Below are 19,974 nucleotides of genomic sequence, written 5' to 3'. Positions count from 1 at the left end.
CAGTTGATAAGATCGTGAGTTAAGTCTGCTTCTCTACCAACATGACAGTGAATAAAACACACAAGTACAGAACTGAAGACTCTGTCTGTGCTGTCCCATTACATTTGTTTTTCTTCCCTTGTCTTCATGGGCAAGCTGAGTCTGACCAGTTCACTATTTCTGTTTTGCTCAGTGGTGCTTTAGTGCTAGTGCTTTAGTTCTATCAAGCTACTTCACATGTATGTATCTATAGACACAGAAATATCTCCAGCTAAAGGGAAAGAAAATAGGGAATGTGGAAAAAATTATATCCTCAACAGTGTTTCAAATTCTAAAACATTAATGATGGGGGTATTTCTACTTTACATTCTCTGTCTTTTGTAAATGCTTCAGATGTCTTCTGATGGTCAAAATTAAGATGACAGATGATCATAAAACTAGATCTTATAATTATTTTCTTCCACATGGTGCCAGGGTCATATTAATTCCTTTGGCTCTGGGCCTACTTTGTCATCAAAATCAACTTGAAAGACGATTTCCTGCAGCAGATTTGTCCTGCTAGGCTGAAACATTTACTGAACCCCCACCCTCACTTACCATTTGTGAAGGTGTTCACATAGTACCTGCGGCCCTGGGGAGACATGTAGCTCTGCCAGCCGGGGGGAAGGTGGCCATTCAAGGTATCTTCTCCTGGCTGAGGAGTTGCCTTTCCGGGTTTCTGATGAGAAATGAAAAAACCCAACCATTAAGTCAATATGAAGATAATGTAAAGTCTAACCAGACACACATCTGGAAAGGGACCACCATGTGGTTTGGCATTCTAGAGATTCCAATACATTCAAAGACTTTCAGTCCATTTCTCCCCTCATCTGTCTTAGCTTCACCCAGAACATGAAGCAACAGTCCCTTGAAGCACTGACTACACAGACCACCCTTTGGGACAAAAATGAACCCCTCTGTATTTGATGTCCCAAGAGCACCTGGACTTGTCCAAGAAAATGGCTCTCATTAAGCAGTAAAATGCAAAGCATAAAATGATCAAGTGTCTGAGAGAGAGAGGCAGGCACCTGGTCCTCATTTACCTTCATGTGGATATACCGGTGGGTCAAAAGCACTGGTCATGGAAGTGCATTCCCAATTTATTTTACAGGGGCACCATCACCTTCAGACAGTTCCAAGACTGCAGAGCCATTCAGCCTACAGGAGTGCTGAAGTAAATTTATCAGGATGCTGACTGTATACTAATAATGCATGTAATTAACAATGATCTAATGTAATTTGGATCCATATCATCCAGATACAAGACCATTAGGATCCAGATTACTAAGAGTGATCCATATAATTAGGAACAGCAGGAGATGAGCACCAGGCTGCCACCTGTTCTCCAGGCACACACACACTGCTACAAGGGTTCAGGTGCCACATCTCAGCTGTACATCTCTTCATCAACTCAGCTTCAAGTTTCAGTTTAGCTTCAGGGTGCGGGAAAAGAAAGAGGTGAAGCTGAAGTGCAGGTAATCGTCTGCACTACATCGCATCACTTGGATTATTCCCTTTTCCAAGTAATTCTACTGGTTCCTTGGTAGCTTGGGATTTAAAGCAGCTGCTTGATATGAGACTGGCAAAGAGGGCTTCATTACAAAGGAAGCGTGAACCCGGTCTCTTCACCCAGGAGATAAAGTGGATGGCCAAAGATTGCCAATTGCAACCCCACAGGGCTGCAGCTATGGAGACAACAGCCTGCTCCTGGTTCACACCCAGGGAGCTCCAGTTCACCTTTCTATATTCCCTATGGCACACCAGGCATGTGAGGCACTCTCTTTTGTCTCTCTGTTTGTTTCCATTGTCTTCAAAGGAAGAAATGCAAAATAAGAAGGAAAAATATGTTAAATTGAATATTTATCCCACAGAAGCTAGTCTCTATCCAGGAAATGCCTTCCGACATGGTGGGAGGCAGGTCTGAAGCAACTGCATTACATTCACAGTCTCTCTCCATCTTTCTTGCAGGTTCCCTTCCTGGAAGGCCACAATGAGGTCACCCCAAAGCTTCTCTTCTCCAGGCTGCTAAGATATGCAGAGAAAGTAATATCAGAGGGAACAGGGTAGCCCCAAGCTACTTTTTGAGCCATAAAACTAGTCTCTCTCCTAGCATGTTCCATTGGATAGCAGAGTGCTGGAACAAATCCTGAACTCCTGAACTCTCTCCATCACAGGGCTAATGGTCCTCTGTTATTGTCTGCTAAAGCACACTGAGGAAAAGTAAACTCTGCAGTAGCAGTATACCAGCTCTTGAAGGATATGGCAGCAGGTTGGGTCCCTTATATTCCCTGCATGGATCTCTGGCCTTGAAAATAACAAAGTTATTCCAGAATATCTCTGTTCTGCATGAAAGCCTCCTAAAGAAGAATTTGGGATAATCCAACCCTGGGTTCTGTTTCAGAAGATCTAGATTTCACACATTTTTGCTGCACACTCACCATTTCTGTACTTAACACATATTTTCCCTTCTGGAACTGAAGTCCCTCCATTCCCACTACCCTTACTTCTTAATGTGATCCTAGAGCAATCCCATGTGCCCAGGAGGTCACAGCTAGGCTCAGCTCACTTTAGGGGCCCATGGTATTCCTCCATTTTGCACAGTCAGCACCAGTGTCCTGCAAGGACAGACACTACCAGTATGCTTAAGGGAAGCTCTAAATTGCCCCTACATCCTTTGAGTCACATTTTCAGTGTTGCTTCATGTCTCCCTGACCGACTGGAGGAAAAGCAGAGGTCTTTCACAGACAGGTGCCATGGCTACAAATGTTGGATGGAAATAGTGTAAAGAGCAATGTTTTAGCTGTAGTCCCTGCCAAAATGTGTATCACTTGAAAAAGCACACAAAGCATTATGTTTTGCAATTGATAATACTATATTTTTTAGTTACTAATACTTTTACCTTTGCTTCTGATTCACCAGTCAAGAAGTGCCATGAGCACAGCGATCTCTATCAATGATGGTCAAGAGAACTGAATATATAAGGGAAATATCAGCACTGCCAAATGCTGAAGCTCTTGAAAGCAATGGGGAAATAGTTTGCTTGTATGTGCGTGTGTTGTGGTTTAACTCCAGCCAGCAACTCAGCACCACGCAGCCACCCACTCACTGCCTCTCATCCCTGGGATAGGGAGGAGAATCAGAAAAAAAGGTAAAATTCATAGGTTGGGATAAGAACAATTTAATCATTAAAATAAAAGACGATAATGAAAAACATAATAATAATAATAACAATGATGATGATAATAACAAAGAACAGACAGATAAGAAAAAGAGAGAGGAATCAAAACCTAAGAAAGACATGTGATGCACGGTACAATTGCTCACCATTTGCTGACCCGTGCCCACCCTGTCTGCCAGCAGCATTCAGCCCCTCCCAGCTAACCCCCTCATTTTATACACTGGGTATGATGTGCCCAGTGTGGAATATCTATGGTGTGGAATATCCCTTTGGCCATTTTGGGTCAGCTGTCCCAGCCATGCTCCCTCCTGACTCCTTGTGCAGCTCCTTGCTGGCACAGTATGGGACACTGGAAAGTCCTTGACTTAGGAGTCATCACTACTGAGCACCAACTAAAACATCAGTGTGTTATCAACATTATTCTCACACTAAATCCAAAACCCAGCTACTAGGAAGAAAACTAACTTAGCTGAAGTCAAGACAGCATGGAGTATGGATGTGTGAATCTCTTCTCTTTGATTTAGAAAGGAATGTGATCCTAAATACCAGCTCACTATTAGATTGGACTTTATCATCCCATGGAGACTGCAGAGGAAGATCCACTGAATGCTGGGACCACTTCTGTGTTAGAGCCCCTAACTTGTCCCAGTGCAATACTCTCTCAACAACAGTTGAACTCCGATTCCTATAGCAGCTCTGGGGGGGAAAGAGGAACTGAAAATGGCATAGGGGAGAAACTGAAGAAGAAACAAAACTTGGCTTCATGCAGGTCTTCCCACCACCCTGCCTGTAGACAATCATAGAATCATAGAATGGTTTGGGTTGGAAGGGATCTTAAAGATCATCCCGTTCCAACTCTCTGCCATGGGCAAGGACACCTTCCACTATCCCAGGTTGCTTCAAGCCATGTCCAATCTGGCTTTGTCCACAACTTCTCTGGGCAACCTGTACCAGTGCCTCACCACCCCCACAGTAAAGAATTTCTTCCTAATATCCAATTTAAATCTAAGTTTAAAGCCATTCCCCCTTGTCATATCACTATAAGCTCTACGCTCATTGTGTAGGAGCCCAGGGGATAGATAATGTGGGATGATGGGATTTGGGATAGATGCATGTAGGACTGGGCTCTATAATGCATCACAGACTAAGTACCTCATAGTTATGGCACACGCATGCATCCTTTCAGGCGTGAGAGTGCCACAGAGGCCATAGAGGCAGCACACTGTCCCTTCTCTGCCAAAAGAGGAGATCTGAGGAAAAGGAGAGACTTTCTTGCTCTGTTTTTCTCGGTAGATACAATCATCCCAGCCAGACTATCTGCAGTTCCTTCTTCTTATATCAGCACAGTAAACTGGAACCATGTTTGTACACCCATATGGGAGAAGTTTTGGCTAAGCTGGCATGTGATAACAGGCAATCCTGTTGCAGGGACACACCAAGGACAGGGGCCATGAGACTGCACAGGGAGGGGAGGTAACTGGGAGATGGTGTTCAAGAGCCCAGTTCCACATCTGGCACAGCTCCACATCCAGCACAGCTCCACAGCTGGCACAGCACCACCAGACAGGCTTCAGAGCTCTACCAAACCCAGCTCCTACCAGGGTACACCCTGTGCCCAGCCATATATAACAAGAAAGTGCTTAGAGGGACCTGTGCATAGAGACATCTCTTCCTTAGACAGATCAGCAAGACTGGGCTATTACTTCTATTTATTGCTCCTATTTTAGGAGAATTATTGCCAGGATAGTTTATGAGAACAGTAAATCCCAACAGAGGACATCTGTATGGAGAAGAGGTTCCCTATCAGCAGAGAGCATTGTGAACCAGCAAAGAGAGACCAGCAGACAGGCACTGGAAGTTGAAACTAGACAGGGTTGGACTGAAAAGAATCTGCTGATCATGAGGGTAAGTATCAAGTGGAAGAGTTTACCAGGGAGCTGTGCACTTCTAGTTCCTCCATCGAGATTAAGTGACTCTTTCTGTAAGTTCTTCTCTATTCCAATAAGAGAAAAAGTCAGGACCCTGAAACCCCTGCCCCAGCTCAGGCTGGGTGAGCTTGCAATCTCTTCTGCTTTCCAAACCTTCCAACTCCCACAGTGCCTTTGAGCTGAGAAATGCTCAGAGCACTCCTCTCACTGTCACTTCTGGGAGTGTCACCAGCTGCTCTCACCGTGGTGGTGGACAGGCAGATCTGGACACAAAAAGGATGTCTGCAATACACTGTTGAGAAAACAGGAAACTTGAACAACGTGAGAGCAGAGGACATGCAACCCCAGTGAAATCCTCCTGCATCTGTGTTTGATGCCTGGAAAAGGGATCAAAGTGTCTCTCAAAACATTCAAATCCAACAACACAAGCACTTCCCTCCTACAAGATTTCCTAGAATCAGAATTCCATGTATCAGGGGTAAATGCAGGGGTAGACAAGAGCCAGCCACCCAACAGGTCGCATTCTATATGACAAACAATGGTTTTAATTTGCTGTCTTCAGAAACACAGGCATAGGATTCTTCTGATAAATGCACAGCGGAGAAGAAACAGAAATGAGCAGTAAATGCAAAAGACATCTCAAAGCAGAAAGGCACTGGAGCTCTTCAGCACGAAACCATGCAACAGAGAGGTGGCAAAGGTAAGCATGTGGAATAAGAACAGATCTGTGGGATTAACTCACCTAGTCCAGGTCAGCAGCACTGACAAGAGGCAGAAGGATGGGCTGCTTAGGGCAGGGCACATGAATCTGACCACTATCTGTGCCCCTTCCCTTGCATCCATGGGTACTGGATTAGGATGTCAGGAAGAGGGGGACAACCCATGTGGGCAGGAGAGCCACCCCACAGCATCACAACCCTGACCAGGGAACAGCGTTTCATCTCTGGGCTGCTAAAAACAGATGGTCTAGAAGCATATCTGAAGAGAAGGACAACTGAATCAGACATCCCAGATGTTCCATGCAAAGAAGAGCAGCAGCCAGGGCCTGCCTGTAGGAGCCCTGACACCTGCTGCCTGGTTGGGCTGGCTCAGAAGAGGGCAGAATGGCCAGTAGGGAGGCAGTGGGGTGCCTCTCCCACTCCTCCTCTTCTGACTTTCTGACTGTTTTCTTTTTCTTCTCTTTCTTGGTCTTCTTAAACAAGTTTATAGCAGCCCAACTCATCCTGTTCCTTTGGAAGACCACCTGGCAGTGTGATCCCCTCCCAATGGTGGAAAAAAGCCAAACAAGATTTTATGCAGCGAAGTGAGGCAACAGGGGATTCCACACATCAGTTCAACGCAGGCTGACTTGACCCCCTGAGGCAAGTTCTGCCTTGCTCAATAGAGGAAAATGACTTCCCATTTTCAAACTGCAGGAAATCCCCCTTCTCCTTCAAAGAGGGGTCCTGGGGAGGAAACATCTGTGCTAAGCTCCCTTGAAGATGTGTCAGCTTTCACTGTGCTCCAGCAGAGCTCAGCCCAGGGTCACTTTCCAACACACAACCCAAGGAAAAGTAAAACAATCCCAAACCCAAATATTCAGGCCCTGAGCAGTCTGATCTAACTCTGAACAAGGGGTTGGACCAGAGACCTCCAAAAGTCCTTCCAATTTAAATACTCCTATGATTTTATGATCCTGTTTCAGCAGAGCATGCAGCCTTGGAGCAACTGAAGAGGAGTATCTGGGTGTGGGAAAGGACTGGAGTGCAGTGTCAGCACACTCACCTGCTGCTGGCACCGGCTCAGTCACACTTGCTTCTGCTGCAGACCCAGAAGCACAAGGAAAGGCCACATAGCCCAACTGAGCAGCTGCCCTGCAGTGTCCTGCCCAGTGCTGGAGGATCATCTTGGACAGAAAGCTGGGCAAAATATGCAGGGGAAACTCCCTCTAAGGAACGATACAAGGACAAAGAAGGTAAAAACGACCACAGCATGAACCTAGCCCAGAACAGCCTCTGTCCTGTGGGGAAAGGCTTTCTCTGCACTGATATTACTGAGCTTATGTTTCTGTCTAGCTGCCATTTGTATGAACACTGAACCTGGAAAAGGTGTGTGTCAGTCCCAGGGTATGGAGCAGAAAAGGTAGACATAGAATCATAAATCACAGAATGGTTTGGGTTGGAAAGGACCTTAAACCAACCTCATTCCATCCCCCTGCCATGGGCAGGGACACCTTCCACTAGACCAGATTGCTCCAAGCCCCGTCCAACCTGGCCTTGGACACTTCCAGGGATGGGGCAGCCACAGCTTCTCTGGGCAACCTGTGCCAGGGCCTCACCACCCTCATAGGGAAGAGTTTCTTTCTAATAATTAATATCTGTCAGTTTGAAGCCATTACCCCTTGTTAATCCAGGCCCTTGTCCAAAGTCCCTCTGCAGTTGCCCGGGAGCCCCTTCAGGTTCTGGGATGTGCTGTATGGTGCAGTAGGGTCTGTCTTTGACCTCAGCTGATGCTGCAAACAGGATTTGCTAAGTGAAAGATGTGCACGAAGACCTTTGGTGACAGGGATGCCAACACCAACACTCATATCCATCCCAAGTCTGGCATAAAGATCTCAGCACTGAGAAGTTCTCAGAGACCCTTCCAAGGCCGGGCACGGGCATGCCCCCACCAGCCTGTGTCCTGGCTCAGGGGAAGGCCCGGGGCCCCTCACAAACCCCTCAGCACTACCCGCAGCCTCTCTCTCCCTCATACTTTGAGTCATTCTGTATTTTTTTCATTTTTATGCAATCTTTCTTGCTCAACATTTGGTTTCCATGGAGTCATATAAACTGTGAAACAGATTTATATATAGAAAGTGGAACAGGCCATATGACCAGTCTCTGTTGTCATGGCAACCAGCACGGCTCCCCTTGGGCTGAATTGGATGGCACATGGTTGATGGGGACAAGTCACCCCCCCTGGGTGGCCCTGCGGGCACCACACTGCCTGTGCCATTGCCCTCCAGCCCTGCTGTGCCATTCCTCTGCTCCAGGCACTGGCCTTGGCTCCAGCCTCCTGTGACACCAGCCCTTGTCCCCACAGAGGACAGTGCTTGTGCCTGTGCCAAGTATCAGGGCATCTCAGAGCACTGCCAGGTTGAAGCTGTGGGCTGAGATATGCCCAGCACATACCCACATGCCAGTCTAGCAGGACAGCTCTCATATTTCCCAGTCTTAAAAATCTCCTTGCCCTAATAAGTCTCCTCTGTGCCATGCAAGTCTTCTTCACTCCTTCTTCCTCCTAAAAAACTTCAGCATCTCCATGCAGCTGCTGTTTCCTTGGATGCCATCTCTGCCACTTTTCTACCAACCCACTGTGGCTGTGACCAGGAGAACCTGATGGCCAGCTGTCCCAGAGCTTGCACCCCTTTCTCTTCCATTTAGTTCTGGAATACAGTGTGTATGCTTCCCACCCAGCTCTGCCTGCTCTCCAGCCAGATCCACAGCTGCCAAAACCCTCCCTCCTCTCCCGCCCAGGTCCCTGGCTGTGGTGCAGGCATGTGTCCAGGACTTTGCTTTAAGGTAATATCCATGAATAGCACCGTGTTAGCAGAGAATAAGCCTTCTGGGACTTGTATACTTTTCTCTGCCAGTATCCTAAATGAGAGAAAAACAAACTGTTTCTGAAGCATACGTGACCCAGGGAGACAGACTGGGTGATGTTTTCTGCCTTGGTGCTGTGTGAGAGACCAAAATGGGTGGGAAGAGAAATTCTCTGACCTGTGAATCCCACCTAGACCCCTTCAAAACAGGGGCTGTCAAGCCAGAAATTAAAAATCTGAGTAACTCCAGTGCAGCTCAGTCCTCTCCCTTCCTTCCCAACGCATGTCTGGTACACAGAGTCATGTGCCAGACTGGGAGAAGCCACAGTGCTGAGTTGCAGCTGAGCCTGGCCCATGTAGTGGCTAGTGTGGGACTCGTGGCATCAGGTCTGGTCCAGATCCTACCCAGACGATGCTCACTCCCTGGCAAAGCAGCAGCTCAGGGAGTGCTTGGCAATGGCTACCAGCGGGTTTTGGCTGAGGAGGGAAGCTATAAGAAGTAGGAAGGGTAAGAAAGATGGGCGAGTTTTTAGATTCAGTGTGGGGAAAGAGCATGGGAGTAGGGCCCTGATGAGTGGTTAGCAAGAAAGAGAATAAAAAGCCTTTGACAGCAGGGATTTGCAGAGTGGCAGCTGTGAGAACAGTCTGCAAAGGACAGCCCAGCTGCCAGCCTTCTTACCTCTCACTCTGCCTGAGCTCTGCATGGTCCCAGTGAGTTTACCCCTTTCCTGTGCTCCCTCCTCTGTGTGCTCTCAGGGGTGTGCAATCCTGTGACAGCATTCAGCACTATCTGACAAGGGTGCAGAGACCTGGTGCTGAAAGAGCAACCAAGAAAGGGGAAATGAAATACCACCCTCCCAGCAGGTGCCAAAGACTGTGGGTAGCCAGCTGGAAGTAGTGTCTGTTCTGAGTGAGAAAGTCCATCTAGAACACATGGCTGCATGCACATGGGCATACCTACAAGGACAATACACCCACAGGGAGCCCAGGAATCACCCTCAGAAAAATACACATTTGTTTTCCCTTTCTGTGCTAATAGACAACAAGTCATTTAATGTACAAATCTGTCTAGTTCCCTTTGAGCAGCCCCTCTCCTGTTATCCAACTGAGCCATGCATGGACAGGTGATGGCCAAAGTGAGACTGGACAGGAAAGAAGCTGCAGGTGACAATATATGGCAGCAGCAAGGAGCTGGCACTGCTGGGTGGATCTTCTACAGCATGGCCTGGGAAGGCCAAGGAGAGGTCAACTAGACAGATTGCTGTGATATTAGGAAAATTTTCTTCACTGAAAGGGTGGTCAGGCATTGCAACAGGTTGCCCAGGGAAATGCTGGAATCACTGTCCCTGGAAGCGGTCAAAAAATGTGTAGATGTGGTGCTTAGGGAGATGGTTTAGTATTGGACTTGGCAGTACAGGTTGGACTTACAGGGCTTTTCCATTCTCAAGGAATCTGTGATTCTATGAAGGGCCCAACACAAAGGAGCACAGAGGAACAGCAACAGAATGCAGAGGGAGGATGGGAATTGAGATATCCTAATCCCCCAAACACAGCACTCTGCCTGGAGCCACCCCTGTGATGAGAGCCATCAGCCCCATTGTCTGGGGTGAAAATCATCACAGTGAGTCACAGAAAATACTCTCTAGAACATGCAACAGACTGATACTGGAATGCAGGGAAAGAGTGTTTTGGTATTATACAAGACAAGGGATGGTTAGGGGTAAAAACAAAGGCAAGGGAAGGGAGGAAACCAGAGAAGGGTAAGAGGATTCAAGGAGCCAGTCACACGTAAATAGGCAGTTGGTGATCAGATTCCTCTGTCCATGCCCTGACTGATGACTGTGGTCCGTCCTGTCTAAGGCACCATGTACTGAGAAAAGGCAGATCTCAGCATCAACACCTGGCCTTGGAGATCTCTGTGGGATGCCAGCACATGAACCATACAGAAGTTAAGGGGCCAGTGCAAGAATGCCAGGAAGGACTGGGTTGGTACCTTTTACCCGTTCCCAAGCACATCTGTGTCCAAATGCCCCCCTCAAACCTGGAGTAATCCCTCCCAGCAGCCAGTTTCTCTGTAGCAGTCAAGGAGTTTTTTCTGAATTCTCTTCCCAAAGAGAAATACAGGAGTTAGCACTCTCCCATTCCTCTGTTTTCCTTTCAGCACCACTGTTTCTTGCTGTTCAGAAAGTTAACATTTGGAATCTGATTTGCTAACTAGCAGAGCAGGTATAGGCTCTGGAAGCCTAGGAAGGTTCATGTGCCAGAACACAGTCAGCTTGGGTTACCAACAAGCAGCACACTGAGTGCCCTGCCCTGCTACCTTTCTATCATCAGAAAATGAAGCCATGCTGTCTCCCTACCACAATGTCTTGAAATAACAGGATGTGGCCAGCTGAGACAAAACTGATTTCTCAAGAGATCCAGAGCTGCCACGAGCACAGTTTCATGTTTCTATGCCAAAGCTCTGCATGCTGCTCTGTACAGCCCACTCGGATATGACAGTTTGACATTAACTACATGAGTCATAGCCCCAACCCCTCAACGGGAACGGAGACCCAGAGCTCTGTCACAGGCTGCCATGAGCTGGTTCTCCTGGACACTAAGAATTCCCCAAGCAGGACTTATCATGTCATGGCTTGGTAGGGTAGGAATGGGCAGAAGAAGGTGAACGGCTGGGGATGAGGCAGCACCAGGCCTCCAAGAACCCTAGGCTGGATGTGCCCTGTGCCAGGGCAGCCTGGGAGCAGGCAGGAGCCTCCTCCCCTTGTTGTGGGACCCCTGTGCTCCAGCTCAGGGGGCAACTGCAGTGTGCGATGCAGGTTGTGCCCAGGGAGGGGCATGGTTGGAGGCCCTGGCAAGGGGGGACCCTGAGACTCTGCTGGAGCCAGAGAACAGCAAGAAATCCTGGACCCAAAAATAACCATGGGGTATGTGGACTGTAAGGTAATAAAAGCCCAGGGATTCCTTTGTTCAGGGTCCCTCCCCAGATCTGTTCCTGTTGCTGTACCCCACTCAATTATAAAGTTATTTTTTTCCCCGAAATCACATGCTTGGGACTCTGCTGTGGAGAACCCGGGGTAGAGAAATTTCTTTACAAGCCTCAGCCTGCTCAGAGGGAATGTCTCTGACACCAGGATCTGGTACGAGGCAGAGCACCAGGGCCAAGCACTCTGAAGGGCTGTGTTGTGCTGGGCATCTGGGGACAACAGGGCCATTGTTGAGCAAACCTTGTACTGTCAGAGTCACCCACAGAAGCACAGAGAGTCACAAGGCCAGATCAGGCCAGCTGCAGCATTACTGCTTGTCTCCAGTTTGAAATGACCTGCTGTGGGGACAAATTCCTCCCTAAGTGACTGTGGAGTGTGGCACACTAGCAAGATGGGTCAGAGGCCCGAGAGGTAGCCAAGAAGCTGCTTGCTCTAGGTGCTCTGCCCTGGAAGGGTGACTGGAAGCAGTTAAAAAAAGAAACTTCCCACAGACACTTAAATTCACTGTCTGACCCCTCTCCCTGGGCTGTGGCATGGAAAAGGTGGGCAGAAAAGTCACCCGCAAAAGGTTTGGGGGCAAGCAAAGAGCTGGGCAGCACTGCTGCCTTCTGGAATCCTCACGTCTATGAGTGCAGCTGGGTTTGCAGAAATGGAACATCTGGGAATAATGCCAAATGTTTTTCTGTGGGGCCTCCAGCCCATGCGCTGCAGGAAGCTGGGCCTAGCTAAGCGCTCTCTCTACCTGCACTGACACAACACACTCTCACTAGCCCAGGACGAAGACCAAGGCCCCCCACACTCACCTGCATGCAGGAACATGTCCCCTCCCTCTGGCCAGGGCCAAGAAGCACTGATGGCTTCTTGGGATTAGATGCAGTGTCAGGCTTGGGTATTTCACGAGACATTGCAGTAAGCTACCAATCACATGCACAAAGAACTGCAAGGGAGCCCCAAGCCACTCTGGAAAAATTTCTTCACTGAAAGAGTGGTTAAGCACCGAAACAGGTTGCCCGGGGCAGTGGTGGAGTCACCATCCCTGGAAGAATTCAAAAAATGAGTAGACATGACACTTCACGATATGGTTTAGTGGGTACGGGGGTATTAGGTCAAAGGTTGGACTTGATGATCTTGGACGTCTTTTCCAACTTTAATGACTCTGTGATTCTAAGTATCTGTTTAAATAGGACAAAACTTGAACAGAAGCCTAGCAGAAATGAAAGAATGGTAAAGAAACCTGTGCCTTGCTTGCTTTGCAGGTCTTTCAAGTCCACTCATGATCTCATGCATGGATCTTCTGTGTTGTACCACACCGCGCATTGCTCTCCTGATCCCTAGAATAAATCCCTCCTGGACGTGTGGGCAGGGGGCCCTTGCCCCCGCCCCCGTGAGCTCCTGTGGGCTGCCTAGTTGTTTGCTGACCCCTCTGCCAGCCCTGGCACTCCTGGCAACATGGCAGCCTCTGGCGTTCTCCACAACTCCCAGGAATCACAGCATCTCTTTCTGCAGCATCCTCTGCGATTCCAGCAATTGGATGCAATTCCAAACAATGCAATTCCAGAATCCTCTCTTCCTGGTTGTGCCAGTGCGTGCCTTTACGTGCTTCATTTCTCATACATCACTGTGGTTTTAAAAAGCCCAGTTCTACTGATGTGTTCTGCAGTTTCCCAGACACAATAAAATCACTTTATAACAACTAATAATTAGTATTCTTTTAGGAAGGAAGGGATTCTCCCTCAAATTATAGAGACTCTCCCACATGCACACACATGCATGCATAGCAGAGCTAAGGTGCAGCAACCTCCACCCTGCTGCAGACATCTGCAAAAAATGTCTATTTACAGAAACATTCTGGAGCAAGTAACATATCTGTAAGTTAGAAAAGCAAGTAAAAGCATAATAGATAAGTTTCTGGTCAGCTCTCTAGAGCTACTGTGTTCTCCTTCTCAAGAGAATTTAATGAAAGTACATTCTGAGATTGTCCAAATAATGATCTCGGTTTCTTGTCTGTACTTATCATAAAATCACAGATTGCTTTGGGTTGGAAGGGGCCTTAAAGCTCATTCCATTCAAACACTGCTATGGGCAGGGACACCTTCCACTAAACCAGTCCACTCCAAGCCCTGTCCAGCCTGGCCTTGGACACTTCCAGGGATGGGGCATTTAATTATTTATCTTTAACTACTTTTAATATTACTTTAAATATCATTCTATCTTTTAGGAAGAATGTTAGGACAAGGTGCCTGAGAATCAATGATCTGCATTTATGATAAGATAATTTTATTATAAATATTATCTCAAAACCTATGCAATTAAAAAAAACTGGAGTAGTTAACTCAGATTCTGTTTCTGGGCCCAGGTCCTAAGCAAAGCAATTAATGTTTTGGCATATTACAGCTACATTTTCCTCTACTTTAAAATGAAATTTGCTTCCCCCTGTTGCTGTCGTAGGGCAGATTCCCAAATAACACTCCTTGCTGCTTTTGCAGGCAGCCTGGATGGGAACCTTTTACTTACAACCACCCTCAGTTTTTCCTGAATGATGTTTTCCTGCAGAGGAAATATGTCCTGCAGGCCCCAACCTGATATTGCCTGGATTCAGTGGCCCTCCATGACCAAAACTTTGGGAATGTCAGATGCAGAGAAAGCAATGAAACAGCCAAGATACTAAGTGCTGCCAGATGCACATTCTTGCGCCCTCCCTCGTAATCTCTCTCAGGCATGGGGAATGTGACTGTTGTGCCTGTAACTCCGCAGCACAGCATACTCACACAGACATACCACCGTTATTTTCTAGTTTTGCTGCTGCTACAAATCTTAATAAATGAGCAAAAAAACCAAACAACAAAAGGAAGCATGGGCAGAAGGCTATTCCCACAAGTTGGCAAGGCTGAACAAGGCTGCAGGAGCCCCTGTGTGGAGGCATGGCTCACCCTGGATCTCCCCCCGCCCACTGCTGTGGTCAGATGGACAGACAGTCAGATGGACAGGTAGATGGACAGACAGCCACCACTGGTCCAAAAGCAGGGCCATGTGCCCATCCCCGCTGGCAGGACAGGGTGGCACGGGAAGGACTGGGGGCTTTAGGAGCAGTGCAGAACACTTGCTCCCCCTTGCAGCTGGGACACAGACTCCTGTTGGGCTCAGCATCCTGCAGGGTGAGCTCTGCTGACACCTACACTTGCTGCGTGTGCAGCATTTTTCCAGTGGCCCCCTCTGTAAAAATGCCTTTGTACCCCAACAGAGGACTGAGATATTGCTAAGGAAAATCCTCCTTCTGCACCAGGCTCAGCAACTCTGGAGGTTGCTCAGGCAGGACATGTTGAGCATGACCACAAGCATCTTTGCTTGGCTGCCCCAACCCTCTCCGACTGGAAGGAATGGAGAGCCACACCAGAGCTGCCTGCTGGCACCACTGAGACCAACTGGAATGCGACATACAAGTAATGCAGCACCCTGAAGATGCCCTTAGTGGGCAGAGCAGCAGACGGTCTCCAATGCTCTGCAAGAACCACATGGTGCCCTCTCCCCCCTGCTCCTGGAAAGGACCAAGCTGGTTCACATCAATCCAGCAGCACCAAGTGCTGTCTGCAGCTGCTGCTCCCTCTTCAGCACTCCTGCACAATGGGTCTGCTCCTTTTTCTGGCCTTTCTGTCTTGGAGGAGGACACCTGCAGAGGACACCTGTGTGTTTCTCCCTCATGGAACCTTCCCAGGACTGTAATGTGAGCAGTCATCTCACAAGACAGGCGGTCCTCGGTGAAGTGGATGCCTCTTATCTCTGGTGTACATTAAAGGGTATGTTCATTTTTACCTTCTAATTAGTGGCCTACCTCTGAGCATTTGAAAAACTTCCATTTCTTGTCCTCATAGCTACTGCTCCCGGCACTCTGCATGCTGAAGGGAGCTCAGGTCTCATTTGCCCAGTTTACCTCTTTTTAATGAAACTCCACCATACAAACATTTCATCTGAGAAGAAGAATATCCAGGTCACTACATCTGTGCAGTGAAATTCATTCAGTCCTGGGATGGCCCATATACAAGAATAACACCTAAAGCAGCACACTGCCAGTGGAGAGCAGGACTGAGACAAGGGATGGCAAAGGCAGACCTCAAGGAAAGTGGTAGGAGACAGCGGCAGCTGAGCAGGTCCAGGTTAGGGAGACCCACTGGTGGGAGATGATCAGCTGCAAATGGGACAGACACGTGCAGAAAAATGGAGCAGTCAGAAACATACAGGAAATATCAATTCAATATTCAGCTTGGAAAAAATGCAAGTAGGAGAAAACCCAGAGAGCAGGGGCAAAATCCCTGGTAACAGTTATTGATGAATTTTAATTCACTCCATGCGGTAACTGAGCATCCTCGGAAGAACACAATGAGTTTCACTGGGTCCTCTCCATCCCCTCTCTTTTCCCAGTCCGCCTCCTATCCCACTAACAGTGGTTTAAGGAAAATGAATAAATTGGCCATTTTAAAACTGCCACATTTCCCTTCTAGATCCTCTGTTCTCTTCTGAACTTTACTAGACTTCAAACTCCCAATTGGATGTTTATGAGGATGCATTTTTGCATCACCTCAAATTTGTTTATGCAGCAAAAAAGGATGGAGGAAGTTTTATTAAAAAGTTCAGTGTTAAAGCATGGTTATACCAACGGTCAGTTAGTAGGTGAGTGGTGTGCCTAGTAACGTGGAAGTTTTGTAGGAGGTGGTGGTTGCTCCTGGCATGACTTCCATGGGCCCCGGGAACAGCAGCCCAGATTGTAAACTGCATTGTGGACACATCACCTAAGGTTGCCTTTCTTTCTCAAGCCCAGCTTTTCTGTTGGTGACCTGCTAGTCAGTGACGTGCACCACTGATGAAATATGTGACTACACTATAACCCTTTGACACAGGATGAGACACACAAGTACAGAACTCAGTGCTGAACTCACCTCCAAATATCATGTTTTCTGTGCAATTCACAACTTTTGCTGTTAGAAGATAAGTGAGCTCCAGCCTAAGCGCGCTACCTACAAAACCAACAAGCAAAGAAACTGCCTATTACCATAACAACAAAGCAGAAATGTAATTCTAGCTTTGAGTTTCTGCAGCTATACCAAGGGCACCAGAGACACCAAGCCTGTGGGACTTAATTTCTATTAGAGATAAAGCTCATCACAGAGCAGAGACCAGAGTGTACTCGTTTGGAGGAAGGCTGGCAACTGAATCCCTGGGACTATCCTGCCGTGAAGATGCATTTCCAACATGGTCCAGACACTGTGACCTGCTGCATACTCCAGACTCATCAAGCCACAATGTCTCTCAAAGCAGATAATCTATTTGTTTGATTGCTCTACATCTAGCAAGTAAATCTTGTTTATGGAATTGGGCATTTCAATATCTATCTTCCTCTTACATCCATTACAGGACATTCCTTCAGCACTAAATCTGAATAATTATAATATGGAAACATCAGAATTCATTGGGACCGGGAAGCCCTTGTGCCTGGTGCTATGCATGTAATGGAATGAACCTTTTAGATTGTTTTCAAATTAAAAAAAGCTGTCAGTTATTCTTATAACAAGTACGGAAGTGTAGGTACAAATGCAGACAAAAATCAGCAGAAAAGCATTAACAGTAACAGGAAATATTCTGTAAATGTGCATTAAGAGGAAGACCAAGTAAAGGAACCAGTTGTAGCTCAGCAGAGAAGGAGAGTACCCATAGATGTTCAGGATATTAAAAAAAAGTCGTCCGTTAATAAAGAAGTCATCCATCCATCATCAAGTGGCTGTCACAGTTAATATCATCAACAAAGATCTTAGCCTGCAATAGGGAAGGAATAAGTTGGAGAAGTCTGAGATTGATAGATTCATTCTAAGACTTGTGAAGAATTGGCTAACAAATCTCAGAGCATTTGCTCATCATCTCTGAGAATTCATAGAAAATCGGAGAGGGAGAATTCTGGCAACACGGATATTGTCTAGCTTGGAAAAATGGGAAAAGAAGGACACAGTTGTGGAACAACTACTTGAACTCCAGTTTCTAGAAAAATAACTGAATAAATTATTTAACAACATTTTTAAGGACCCACAGCAGGTAACAAGGATATAATTAAAAGCCTACATCATTTTGTCCAGAATATGTGTATTAAACCAATCTGATCACCTGCATGTGGTTGAACACCAGCCCCCAGGTGAAGATGGGGCTGTAGAGGCGTCAGTAGTCGTACACTCTCCTAAGGAGACACAACTTACTGGGAAGGAAAACAAGGCAGCAGCCCGAGAAACATGGACTGGGTGAGACCTCAGCTGGAGCTACCTGTCAAGTTTTGAGCTTCACTCTATAAGATATGAAAAAACTGTCTAGTCCGGATGAGAGTGAAAACCAGAGATCTAGAAAAAATACCTGAAAGGAAAAAGTTGTTTAGTACAGGCCAGGAACGAGTAAGAGGGGAGTATCTCAGATATGTCATCAATCTGCTGAAAAGAAATGGGGTGGTTTATTTTCCCATCCCTCATAGGAGCAGGAGGGAAGGTTCAGGATGGAGGTGATACTGAAGCCACGCTATAGGTTGAACTTCCTTAAGAAAATACCAGATAACTATTTATAAGAAATGATCTAAGTATTATTGAGCCTTTCTGGAGCAAAGGAGTGAGCCTGGGACTATGGGATGAAGAACATCTATGTTCCCTAGGCAGTTGTTTCCAAAGATCACACTATGCTGACATTCCACTGTGAGGTGCTTGGAATAGATGCATTTGATATGAAAATAGAAATATCATTTAATGTATGACATCTTGTATTAAAAAGAAAACAAAATCTAATCTGAGAAAATGCTACTTAGCAAGGGTCAACACCTGGAGCTGTAAGTTAAGAAGAACTGGGGTGGGGATGATGCAATCTTTCTGAAGGCATTCCCAATTAAATCTTTAATAACAGTATCACAAATCATTTTCATCCACAGGTCTCTGATGCTTGACTTATATGATTACTGAGAAATGGCTTAACTCTACCTCATTTCTGCTCTATTGAGGGGAATTTCTTATGATGGTAATGGGCTCCGATGTCAGAGCAACAATTTAGACTGGCAGTGATTGGGAAAAAGGTTCTAGAGACCCCCGTGATGTGGTGATCCTGGTATTTAAGAACAAATACAAGTGATTCAATTACCACCAACTAAATCAGTAACAGCTCCCTGCAGACACCCAAACCAGACTATTTCCAAACGGGTGTGGAAGACCTGTGTTTGGTTTTGTTCATCAATCAGTTCTCAGATCAGCCGTGTTTCCCTTGCATCCAGACAATTTTCCATACATAACACAAATGCAAGAGGGTTTTTCCAACTCACTCTAAATCATGAAGTCAGACAACCTTCTGGGCTTGTCCTGCAGCCCTTCAGAAATGCCAGTACTTGACTCACACAGATGCAACGATACTGTTTTTGAAAAGACCTGAAAGAACTCAGACAGAGGTCAATGGGGTCACAAATAGAAGCCTGTGCTGGATTATTCAAAGGATTCTGTGGATCAATGACCTTGGATCCACACTAAGTATGCTGGGCAGAGAGGTCTCTGTCAAAGCCCCCAGGTACTGCAGCACACATGTGCCTGCAACATCTGAGGGTTTCTGCAAGAGGCTGAGATGTGGAGCTGCCCATGTCCCCTCCAGCCCAGTGAAGGCACTGTCCTGCTGCCCTGCACTCCCCCATCATGCTCCTCATCTCAGCACTTGGCACTGCCTCTGGCCTCACATGCACTTACCTGGACATCATCACCTCAAAGAGGCATAAAGAAATCATTCCTAGACTATAAACCCTCTCCACATGAACTGCTGCAAACTTTCACATGTGAAGAACAGCAGCATTTGCAGTTGAGGTATTTTGCAGTCTGGGACTGCAAAAAAAAAATTAAACCTAGGCAAAACAAGAAAGTTCGATCGAGTCTGCTGATTACATCCCACTGCTTTAGATGGGATTTTTAAGGCCATGGGATTTTTAGTTCATGTGCTTTGGTGAAAAAACCAGAAGCCCATTTTTAACCTAGATCTGATGCAGAAATACATGGTCAGAAATTTCCTGGTAACAAACTGCTACCCTGTGGAGAGCAGAACAAAAACAGAGTATTGCAGCACAGCTTTTGGTACAGCTAATCCAGGAGTCATGGAAACACCCTCTCAGTATTATCCAATGCACCAAACTCCTATGGGGTCCCCTCTGTCAGGAGCCTGTCCTGCTCACGACACCTCACCCTCTGTACCACTTCCCCTCCGAGACTTCCTGCAAAGTCCCCAGGCCAACCTCTCTATGGCATCCGTGGGACT

The 19,974-nt window shown here is 46.9% G+C and overlaps 1 protein-coding gene across 2 annotated transcripts in view; it reads right to left on the bottom strand.

Moving 5' to 3' along the window:
• The window catches only part of GAS7 (growth arrest specific 7), a 106,932-nt gene that overhangs the window by 69,571 nt on the left and 17,387 nt on the right, over nt 1-19,974 (bottom strand). For both annotated transcript variants that reach the window (XM_051798049.1, XM_051798050.1), the window contains exon 2: nt 577-697. In XM_051798049.1, coding sequence (XP_051654009.1) covers nt 577-697 — 121 coding nt within the window. The remainder of the gene's footprint in view (nt 1-576; nt 698-19,974) is intronic.

Source organism: Manacus candei, unplaced genomic scaffold (assembly GCF_025592945.1).
Source record: "Manacus candei isolate 608988 ecotype Guabito, Panama unplaced genomic scaffold, ASM2559294v1 h1tg000047l, whole genome shotgun sequence".
In the NCBI taxonomy this organism is placed as follows: Eukaryota; Metazoa; Chordata; class Aves; order Passeriformes; family Pipridae; genus Manacus; species Manacus candei.
The sequence above is the reverse complement of the archived record's forward strand: the minus strand, read 5'-3'. Positions and strand labels throughout refer to the sequence as shown.